General features: G+C 39.8%; 1 protein-coding gene across 1 annotated transcript in view; it reads left to right on the plus strand.

Moving 5' to 3' along the window:
* Positions 1 to 12,379, plus strand: part of ZNF804B (zinc finger protein 804B) — a 232,698-nt gene that overhangs the window by 195,219 nt on the left and 25,100 nt on the right. The window contains exon 2 of the mRNA XM_088533557.1: positions 6,618 to 6,761. Coding sequence (XP_088389683.1) covers positions 6,618 to 6,761 — 144 coding nt within the window. The remainder of the gene's footprint in view (positions 1 to 6,617; positions 6,762 to 12,379) is intronic.

Raw genomic sequence — 12,379 nt, forward strand, 5'->3', positions numbered from 1 at the left:
GGTTTATTAGGTGTAAGGGGAAAGAGCAGCAGCACCAAATGTGTTCAGTGCATCTCTTGAGAACGCCTACTGGATTGGACTCAGCAGTAAAAGGAGGGAAGAGCCACATTCATGAACCACATTGAGGGCAGGAGAGGAAGAGCATGAATGTATCCCTCAGCAGAAATGAAGGCACCTAAGAAACTTTACATGAGGGTGCTTGGCTTACTAAGCTGTGTAGGTACATCCAAGTTTAGGAAACAACTGAGCAGGGTTCTTAATGATTTAAATTTTTTATGTACATTTCAGACAGTACTTAATTCCCTTTGCAGTTCAGCCCTCAGTCACATTTTCAGAAGAGTCTGATACATGCTAGCTGCTTAAGTTCCACTGACTTCTGAAAATTAGGGGAAAAACGTTGACTTCTGGGGTGTTTGGAAAATGTACGCCATATTCACAATGAAGAATGTTATCACCCTTATATTTCATGTATAAAGTTGGAAAAAGTGTTTAGAAAGTCTCAAATAAGCACAAGCCCCTTTTAAAATTTCCAGAGAAAGCCATTTGTCTTAGACTATATAAGATTTGTTGAAGATCTGAATATAGTAGTCCTGCTGGTGTTTTTATTCAAATTCCTGTTTTTCTATGAAGTTCATTCTGATTCAGCATTGCTTATTTTGATATCAAATAAATTAGGAGTAGGCTTATGACTCCTTAAGGTAACATCTCCCTTATAGATCTAACCCATTAGTTCTAGCAGGTTTGTAATCTGAAAGGGATGTAGGGTCTGCTAAAAGCATTGCACTTCTCCAGGCTCAGCACTCTCGTGGCAAATGGAAGTGGCTATAATTGGAAGTACTGCAGGAATAGCCTGAGTGTGAAAAATATGAAGGTCTATTTGTCTGGAGAAGTAAGGAGCTGTCTTCTAAAAGTTAGCAGAGTGATAGTATTGCTGCTTCTGAAAAGAAGGAAAAAGATGCCTTTACAGATAAATACATATAATCCCGTAACTCCTTGCAGAAACTATGCATTGAATTTTCAAGAAGGATGGCAAATTCTGTGTGGGGGAAATGAAAATGATCCATAACATGGGCTTTTCCTGAAACAAATGTGCAGAATTCCCTAGGGATATCCAGTTAATTGAGAATGTGTTTTTAGAATAAACCAAGAGGCTGCCAACTCCTAGTCATGTGTGATTGTGGTGTACAGTCCGCGCTTTGCCCCTGCTAAAAGTCTGCTTTTTATTAAATCCTCACTGGTAAACTTCCCTAGCAACTCTTCAGTTGACAGAACAGCGTCTTCAGCAGAGAAAAGGAAAGGAGTACTTCAAGTTCACTGATTGAACCATCCAGGTTTTCACTTGCATATCCTAGTATGGGATGTTTGCAATGTTCTAAAGATTCATATCGCATGCAAGTACTTAGATTACTTCATGCATTGTGCCACTTGCCTGCTGAATCCTAGAGATCTTTCTTGATGATCTGCTGCAAAAGGAAGGATAGAAGAGGCATGAATGGCATCTGAGTTTTCCCAAGGAGTGAATGAGCAAGTCTTAAATAATACAACTAACAATTTTTTAAACCTCTTATCTTTACTTTTCTGCCCAAGGGTCTCCCAAGGATGTCCATATCTTCCTCAAAATGTGGGGAACAAACCTGCCTCTGACGTGGGCTATATCTGCACTTCTAATTGTATCTGCCCAGGAAGCAGTTCTAGTCTCTTAGGAGGTGGAATAACTGTCAGCTCTGCTGCAAGCCAGGACAAACTGCCTATCCCCATGCTGAACCAAATATCCTCAGGTCCATGGGCCCTACTCCTCTAATCTTAAGAAGTCCCTGATACACTTGTTTATGTTTCAGTCTGTTTCAGATAATGAGAGGGCTATGTTACAAACTGCCTATGTAGTTTATTTGTGGCATGGTGCGGCACAGCTTTTTATGGCCTGTGAGCATTGCATGTCTTGGGGACGGCTATGAGATGGGGGATGGCTGAGGGCATGCTTGGGAGCTCCTGGAGGACCATTTAGGGCATGGACAGCCTAGTGAAATGTCATCCTTGCTGCTTACAGAGAGGTGGTTTCTGAGCTGAATGTTATCCCAGAGCTGCAGTCAGTCTCATCTCCAAGGGAACAGGCAAGTTTACTCCAAAGTAAAAGCCACGGAATGAACTAGCAGGCACAGAGTAGGGATGATAGAGGACCAGGTTCCAGGAGCCAAGTGATTTGATGGTGTGGATGTACCCAGTAGTATTTTACAGCTGACATTTCACCAATACTGAATCAAGTGGAATCATTACCCTCAGCATCTTACATATAACACTACTATTAACATGTCAGACTGTGATTTGCCTTGACTTTCACTGTTGACTTTCATTTAATTTCTTTTCCACTCTAACCTCCTGGACCTTTTTCCATGCATTACTGTTTATTTAGCTAGTCACAATATAGTATTTGTGAATATGATTTCCTCTTCCAAAACATAGCACTTGACACACATTTTTGCTGTATTTTATCTTGCTGATTTCAGGTCATATCTTGAAGTTATTATGGTCATTTTGAATCCCAATCCTGCCCTCTAAATCGTTTGTACTTCTTGTATCTTTAATTGATATAATTCATAGATTTCATATGTAATCATAGTTTATTTCATTTTCTAAGTCACTAATGAAAAATATACTTTAAAAAATCTCATGTAGAATACAGTTTTGTAGCTTATTTTTACATATATTGTATATAAATATATATACTTGTCCTACTTATTCTTTATCCACTAGTCTGAGAATTCTTAAAAAAAAAAGAAGCACATCAGTCACTGCAATAGCATTTAGCTCTGGCACTCATATCTAATCTGGTTCACAGGCTTATATTTAAGATAGGGAACAGCTCTGCTTGCGTCCCCAAAGAGGGTACAGACCATCACTTACTGAGGGCTGCATTTATGTAACAGCTAGTCTATTACTAATTCTGCATTGCAGTTTAGAAATAGGTGATTGAAAATGGGCTAATGATGTTATGTTTTTCTCCTGTTCTATTTACAAGCACTATGTTTTCATTCCACTATGTTTGTAGTAATGCATGCTTTTATATAAAACTGGTTTTGAAAGTTTGACTATACCAAGTGACCTATTTTTCACCTTGGTGCATTTAAACAGAGCAGATATATTTACTATCAATTTCTGAAGCAAGCAGTGTAGTATGGTTTTGTCTAGGTCAGCATACTTTAATGACTATGCAGTCTATTAAATATCTCTTACAGACTCTGTATTTAATAAATGATTTCTAATTGAATAGGTGTCACTAGCAACATTCTAGAAAACTCAGTTACCTGGGATTTTTCATTGATTTTGCTTATATCAGAAAATGAAATGTCAGATACCATTAATTGCATTCTCACAATAAGAAGCATACTGCAAAAGTAACTGCTAAGTGAAAGCACTTCCAGTCTAATGTGCAACAGAGGTACTCACTTTAAGTGAATCCAATATATAAACGTTTATTACCGTTATGTGCCTCCGTGGACAAAACTGATGTGAATAAAATTATGACCCATAATATGGAACCATTTTGCAGGTTTCTAGGAAAAAAATGGATTGGGTATCTTCTGCACTTACTTATCCTCACACAGAATATGATCTGTGTCAAGCAACACAGCAGGTGGTTAACCCATGCCTTCTGGGAGCTCTTACCTACCAAGACTGCACCGTCACTGACATCGACATGTGCTTGCTGTGACCTACCCACTCCTCAAGCATAGCTCTGCTGGTTTACATAGTCTCATAACTATATTCATTATTTATCCAGGCTACAAGGGGTCTACATGTGACCAGAATAACGTTTAAAAGACCATGACAAATATATTCACAATCATCATTGTCTCACAGTTCAAAATACTTATTTTACTTAGGATAGGAAGAGAGGTCTGAAAAGCAGTCAGGCTTTTATGATCATCTATGGTTTCTACAGATGTGATTCTATATATTTTCTTTCACATTATCTCATTCATTGTACAAAAAAATGACCACTGGTGCTTATAGTCCAAGGGAGATGATATTAGCAGTCAGAATATGAAAATTCATTTGACTATGCACAATTTACTGTAGAGCTAGAAGTTCTAATGCCTTTGTAGAGAAAGAAAAATCCATGACCTTTCTAAAGTATGTGATGTAGCATTCAATTTCCCTGCATCTGATCGATAAGCAAGCAGGAAATTATATCTTTTGCCATGCTAGACAAGCATAATTAAGCAATAAGGCAATGGAGGTAGCTGTGATTATCTTAGGATGCACCTGGGAGCTGCCTCGTTGCTATTTTAAAACATCTTTATGCTAAGGGAACTGTATTAATTTCTGCTGAGAAAGATAAAGTTGGCAGTTTGGAATGCTCACGAACAGCAGTTTCAGTTGTGCTTCACAGAGAATAATGCAGCATGCTCACCCCAAACAATTAGGCTTCTCCTTCAACAGAAGCAAAGATGGAGCAGGCTGTAAACATTTAACTGACAGTTCAGAACCAAAAAAAACAATTATGTTTTGGCTGATTGCCAGTGAGTGCAAAACTTACATTTTTTACCAGTTTAGAATAAAAATATGTTGCCCCTAACACTTGACTTCCAGGGAAGGCATCTCTGCATAATTAATGCTATTGCTTCCACATTCTAATTTATGCATTTTCATTATACCAAAGGCCTAGTAAATAATTAATACTAGTAAAACAATGAGTCTGATGCACAAGCTGAAAAGTATCACTTTTTAATAGGCTTTGTAGATTTAAATAACTAATGAAGGCTATTTAACTATTTAATTGTGAGACTATTTCCCTCTTATCCAACCAAGCATTAGCTATTGCTATTGAGCAGCCTCTCAAGTGGAGAAATGATTTAGCTCAGACTGCCTGTTTTTAGATATATCCAATCTGAGTGCATCATAGGCTACTAACCTACCTGAGCCAAAGGCACGCAGGGAAGGGATGTATTTAGATGTTTGCCCTGTGAGATGGACTGCTATGCCATTGATATGGACTTATATGATGGAAAATCAAAATTTCAGGCAGCCCTGTCTTTAAGATGGTCAATTCGCACAATTTTCATGGGGAGATTTAGAAGTGAATATTAAGAAACATATAACACCTCTGCAGAGAGTTTCATCTCATCTTGGAATAGGTTTTTGAAATAGATGGAATAAATCACTGTTTAGTAGTGGCTATCATTTTGCTGTTGCCTATGGAGGGAGCTTAAGATACTACCTTAAACCACACACCTAACTCTTAGACAGCTTAGTTTAGGTGAAGTTAATCTCAGTAGAAATGCCACTGTCTACAGTGTGAGAAAAATCTGATGACATCAACATAACAAGGCCAGGGCAGATGTGAAGGACTCAGGCCAAAGAGTTGTCTGTTCTTGTGAGTCAAAGTGGCCAACACTACGATCACATAGCCAAGCCTTAAACTTGAAACCTGTGGCATTTGTTAAGAAATGGGAAGTCTGGTGGAAAAATATCCCTTTCTTTAAGCAAGTAAAATGATAAAACTAATGGTGAATTACTGAGATCCCTGGCAAGAGATGACATGCACTCCAGCAATATTAAGCAGTCAAAGTGAATATAAAATGAATTTCTTTTATGAACTTTTTGATTCATGTTTTCTGTGACAGAAGTGTGCTTTTTAACATATTTAGGAAAATTTAGTAGTAATAAATAATAATAAAAAGAAGGAATTTTAAAAGAAATAAAATTTGCAAGATCAGGCTCCTCATTTAGGTCCAGTGGAGTTAAGATTTAGCTCCTGTGCTTTAGGCTGGGTACCTAATATATATAGAAACAGAGTACTGGACTAACCCATACAGCCCCGAGGCATTATGGAGAGGTGCAAGAGAAATACTGAGAAACCAGTTGTTTTCCCTGTCTTGTGCTGTGTTTTCCCCATGCACAGGAGCACTGCGAGAGCTGCACCAGTTAAAAGGCAGCTAAATCCCATGGGAGCGAGGGGCCAGTTGGCTGGTAGGTGCCCTTGTGCCAGCCCAGGGAAGGGACAGGGTGGCCCTGGAAAGGCTGGGACTGCTGTGACCTGTGGGAAGCTCCTGCCAGCTGCATTCAGCTGCACTCCAGCCCTGCTGAGTATTTCATACGGCACAGAAAACCAGACCACAAAGGAAATCTGTCTTAATATCTATACAACTATGGGTTCTTTCTTGCAAGCCATAACAACGGAAAGAGCAGACACAGCAGAGCATGAACTGAAAGTGCTGGAGCGACCGATAGCCTCCGCCTGCCTGTGCTTACCTGGGGATTTACCTGTTCTTAACTACCCAGCTCTGCTAGCGTGGGAGCTGCTTGGGGCAGTGCTGCTGTTCCCCTGGGCCTCCTTCCTCTCTGCCTGGCTTTGTACAGTTTTTCAAACAAGCAGCAAGAATCATTGTCTATATACATACACGTATACATATGTATACATATGTATATAATTAAATCTAACTTCAGGCCTAAACCTGCCCCCCGCCAAGGTTGTGTTTTGGTATTCAGATGGAGTCTGGTGAACTAGCGGTTTTGCTGGTGGTGGTCAGTATAGTATTTTTAACACGGATGGCAAAACAGATAGCACAAGCTCGGGGTCTGTGTCAAAGCCTGTCCCTTTGCTTGTGCCTTCACAGGACTATGCTGAGAAGGAGAAGGCTGCAGCTAAGGCTCTAGAGGATGTGAAGGCGAACTTCTACTGCGAACTCTGCGACAAGCAGTACCACAAACACCAGGAGTTTGACAACCACATCAATTCTTATGACCATGCTCACAAGCAGGTAAACCTGAGAAATGTCCTGTCCAGCAGTTTGTCTTCCTTCCTTTTTTTCTGACTGTGGGAGGTTTCTAAATTCACACAGGTCGGAGATAAGCTAATATATGATACTTTCAACATTAACCTTACTAACTTTTCATTGAAATTGAGTACAACTTATTCATTATTTTCCTCCTCAGCGCAATTTATTTGAAGTCTCCTTTGACTGAGGGATCTATACTCATAGTTGCACTGAATTTGACATATTTAAATATGGAGTAACCTAAAAATGAGGGAGGAGGAATGATCACTTCCTCAAATACCCAGGTCCCTCTTTTAGATTCAGAAGGCAAATGATCATGCTGTTTCAAGCTGGTCAGGCTATTTCAGAAGTAGAAGTAGAAACCCACCCTTTTTTTTTAAGCCTATGTTTCTGAATTTAAAATCCTTGTCTTGTAATCTTCCTCAGAGTGAAATACATTTTACCTTGCATGCAGAATGTAATGCAAAATAACAGCTGCTGCTCCTGTACAACATGACATTGCATTCTTGGAAAAAAAGATAATAGTTGCTAATTATTTATCACCCCTCTTATGCCATTTTAATCAGTGCTATATACAGTAGACATATCCTATGCATGTTTGCCTCCTATCCTGCTATGTCTGCTTCCAATGTCCTGTTTTTCCTCTGATTTTAACAACAAACATGTTTTATCTGGTATTGTGGAAGAAAATTTCAGTTAATTCATGTAAACATGTCAGGATTGCAAAATCCAGGAATGAGAATTTCTGCATCTCTGATATGACAGACTTATACATAGGAAGTTAGAACATGCAACAGGTTTAATTACAAAGCTGCACTTATTTGCTTTTTTTTTTTTGCCTTTTTTTTCCTACTAATATTTAGAGGTGTTGCACAGTTTTTATTCTCATGCATTTGTGGATCTGCATAGAAACCCTGCATGGAGATTTCATTGCCTGTCCCTAGGCTAATGGAGATTAGCTTGTACTACCTCTGGCTCTGCATGAGCAGGGCAAAAATTGCAAGGTCCTTTACAAGTTAATGGCCATTTGTTCTGCTTTGCAACATATAACATCTTCCTGATAATGGATGTCCTATACTGTCCTTGTTTTGTATGTGTGTTCTCATACGCCCCTTCTGCATTGTGCCTGGGTACACACACTCACACATGAGTCTATTAAAAATCGCCACCAGCTGAAAAACATTCCAGCCACACATGTATTAAGTCTTCTAGGTGATCAGACTTCTGAGTATACAGTGCTCCAATATTTTGCAATTATATGAATCATTTAGAAAATGCAGGACTAAAAATACTAAATGGGAAGTACAGCAAGCAGCACTAAAGATGAAACTCCTCTCACTCACTGAAAGCAATCTTAGTGTCTTTAGTAACATTATAAAGGACGTAAATCAGCCTGGACTTTTCTCTATGCATCTCACACTGCATGGCATTAATGAATTGGTCAGCATCTGTCCATGCTGAGCCATGGTGCTGTATTCAACCTGCCCAGAGTTAGCTACATATGGATGTGAATTGGACCTATTTTTCCCTTCACTCTCAAACCGGAGCCAGATTCATTTAGTGTACTTTTGTTTTAAACCAACATCACTATTCTGTTAATTAATCCATAAAAATGGTTGTGATAATATAAAACAAATACATTTCCAGTTTCCAAACATGTGACTCTAATCCCCGTAAAACCCTGTTTGCTGCACAAATATTTTTTTTTCACCCTTCAGCCTTTTGCCTATGTGTAAGAAAGAGATGTATCTGAGCTGAAGTGGATCCACTTCTGCCCTTCCCTCTTCCCCATGCCCTGCAAATGTAGAGACCAGTTTATGCAAAACAAAACAGCCTTTTGGAGGCATCATGTCTTCTTGGGTTCTTGAGTAGGGGAGGGTTTGGCCGTTTTCCATCACAGCAGAGAATATTTAAGCAATAAAACTCCCTTTAATTTTCAGGTGAAAGCAAAGCTCTAAAAGCTGCGGTACTGATGGCACTGCAAACTCCCAGTCTGCCTGGAAATGCATGACACATGCAGAATATCAACTGGCAGTAGGAGCTCACCCCATCCTGGCCTTTCAGATGTAGTTCAGAAGCTCAGTTAGATGGGAATTAGCTCGCTATCCTCCAGGTGTGAGAGGGTAATTCAGTCTTTTCTCCCCACTCGTTTCTTGACTACTCAGCCGAATATGGCAACAGCATTAGTTTGCCTCGAGGAATAGTGTGGATGCAACCTTTTCTCTGACTTTTGTGGCAGGCCACAGAAGGACCTTTATTCGTTTTACTTGTATTGAACTAATCTTAAAAGAAAGCTTAACTTATGGTTCCCTGTGTTTTTGCTTAGTTTAGTTTCAAAATGTTTATTCTGGAAAGTACAGTATCTACAAGAAAATCTTTATCCCAAAATATGATTTTTCTTTCCTGGTAGAAATTTCAGTGTACCTCGGTTAATCATTTAGTCCTCTACGTGGACATGCTCTGACCAAGAATCTCCTCATTGAGAATATACTGAAATGAGGAACTCTTTACATCTCGATAGCAATATATTATAGTCTTTCCCATCTGATTTCTTATCTAATGCTACTACTTAAAATTTCTATCAAAGTAGCAATGCTGATTAGAGAAGATGGGTAAGTAAAAGCAGAAAGAATAGTGCAGTGACTACTTTGTCATAGGCTTTCTGTTTCACTTTCATAGGAAACTGATTTTATTCAATGAATCCAATTTCCCACTACTATGCTTCTCTAAAATTAATTTTGTGATATGCTTTCTTATCTGTCATTTCAACCAGTCGTTAAAGCGGAAAATGATGAACCTTGGACTTAACAGACAGCATGACAAGCACTACCTTCCTTGTCCCCAGAGAACTGCAAAACATTGTCATCACAATCCAGCCTTGTTTGTAGAACTAGTCTTTCTACTGCATTACATTGCTTTCAAGCAGTATACTTTCTTTAAATATATGTGTATATTACTCAAAAGTATGTACACATTGCATGTATCTTGCATTTGTATGGTTACTAAATATGTATATATATATCCACAGATATGCACATAAAAAATTCTTTGATACAAATTTTTCTGAATCACAAGTCTTTTACAAAAGCAGACAGTCACAGCCTGGCTGAGGTTGAGAGAGACCTCTGGAGATCATCTAGTCCAACCCTCCTGCTCAAGCATGTGGCACAGGGTCACATCCAGGCGGGTTTTGAATATCTCCTGAGAAGGAGGCTTCACAGCCTCTCTGGGCAACCTGCTCCAGTGCTCTGTCATCCTCACAATCAACAAGTTTTTTCCTCAAATTCAGGTGGAACTTCCTATTCTTCAGTTTGTGGCCATTGCCTCTTATCCTATCGCTGTTCACCACTGGAAAGAGTTTGGTTGCATCGTCTTGGTATCTTCTTCTTTAAGACAGATGCACACAGTGATAAGATCACCTCTCAGTCTTCTTTTCTCCAGGCTAAACAGGCCCAGCTCTCTCAGCCTGTCCTCATAGGGCAGATGTTCCTTTCCCCTGATCATGTTTGTAACTCTACACTGGACTCTCTCCAGTAGTTGCGTATCCCTCTTATACTGGGGAGCCCGGGACCGGACACAGCGCTCCAGATGTGGCCTCACTAGGGCTGAGCAGAAAGGAAGGATCAGTTCCCTTGACCTGCTGGCAGTGCTCTTCCTAATACATCCCAACATATCAGTGGCCTTCTTGGCCACAAGGGCACATTGCTGGCTCATATTCAGCCTGTTGTCCTCCGGGACACCCAAATCCCTCTCTGCAGAGCTGCTCTCCAGCTGGTCACCCCCAGCTTTTACTGATGCAAGGGGTTATTCTTCCTAGGTGCAGGACTCTGCACTTGCCTTAGCTTACCTTCATGAGACGACAAACCTGCCCATCTCTGCAGCCTGCCTAGGTCCCTCTAAAAGCCATCACAGCTCTCCAGTGAATCAGCCACTCATTCCATTTTCTTATTGTCAATAAACTTGCTCAAGTGCAATCTGTCCCTTCATCCAGATCTTTGACAATTAAGCTGAACAAGACTAGATCCAGCACTGATCCTTGTGGGGACACCACTAGCTACAGGCCTCCAAACAGACTCTGTGTCCCAATCACAGCCCTCTGAGCTCTGCCACCGCTGGAGAGAGCTTGACACATTCTAATTGCTCATTCACTTAAAGAGCAACTCCCCCACCTCACCTTCCTGGCCTGTCTTTCCTAAAAAGCACAAGGCCATCCATGACTACACTCTAGGCATGCAAGCTATCCCACCCTGTGACCACACACACATCTCCGATTCCTCCTGTTTATTCCCCATACTGCCTGCATTGGTGCACAGGCATTTCAGGGAGGTAACTGGGCCCCTAGGTTTCCCAGGAGGAGTGTGAGAAGGTTCTCCATAAGCATGTCCTATGCGCACTGCCCCAGCTGCATGCACCCGCTGGAGAAATCCTGACTTGAATTACATTTTGCAGACTGCTCTGTCTCTATAACTCTCCCCTTCCCAAGCTGACCACTCTGTTGGCAAAGACACATGTCCCGCTTAGTGAGGTTGGATTTAAGATCATCTGTGCCTATATCTTTATTATCTTCTGACACTAAAATGCCCCTGGAGGGGTTTAATACATCTATGTTCCATTAAGTAATTTTGACTCACTATTAAGCACCTCTTATTTCTTTGGTTGTCTTGACAGCATTAGTCTTAATTAATGTTGCCAACAGTTTTCCCACTGCACTACTCTATAATCATTTTTCAGTGACATTAACACTTCTTGGGGATAGATTTCTCTCTGTGTAAATCCAGATAAAGTGAACTTGCCACTTCTGAGGAGAAGTTTTTCCTCCCATTCAGCTTTACACAGGCTTCCTGTGTTAAGACTACAATAATTAGTTAATTAATTATTAGTTAATAATTAGTTAAACAGGACTGAGGCTGGGACAGCAGGTGAATTCACTGAGAACATGCTCATTCACTGCCCTTGAACCTTTCATCATTGCATAGCCAGCGGCATGCGTGTCTCACTGGTCTAGTACATACCAGCTAAAACTCTTCTAATCTGCTGGTTTTCTTTCCTTTTGTTTTTACTTCCTTTGCTATGAAATCTATGACTTTATAAAGACCTGGGTAACAGTCATGGATAATAGCACATTTGATAAACCTATTGTATCTCTCATTATGTGTCAAGGTGAATGATGCTTGCTATCACTTGTTCTCAGTGCTCTTTGCAGGAGAAAAAAAAAAAAAAAAAGATGTTGACTGCATTTTAAACAATTACTTTGACCCTATAGAAAACCTCTGAACACTAGAGGGGACAATAGTCCTGGTGTGATTTTGTTCAAAAAATGATTAGCATGTAAATAATCAATAGAGGCTGCTGCCTGAAAAGATAATAAATACAAATGTATACTCCATTACATGCAAAGCTAAAAATAATACAGGAGAATAGAGCTTTTAACAGGATTGTTAAGTCACTTGCATCAATAAAAGGAAACCAAATTTGGGCAGAGATGTCTATTTGGTTAATGTTATTAAATGGAATCTTTTAATATCTTCAGGTAATTCATATCATTTATCCATCTACTTATTGTGGAAGAAGTAGGAGATTTCCATTTTAGTAGAAATAAT

The sequence above is a fragment of the Tinamus guttatus genome, unplaced genomic scaffold (assembly GCF_059628265.1).
Source record: "Tinamus guttatus ecotype Peru unplaced genomic scaffold, ASM5962826v1 Tinamus_guttatus_pri_ptg000509l, whole genome shotgun sequence".
In the NCBI taxonomy this organism is placed as follows: Eukaryota; Metazoa; Chordata; class Aves; order Tinamiformes; family Tinamidae; genus Tinamus; species Tinamus guttatus.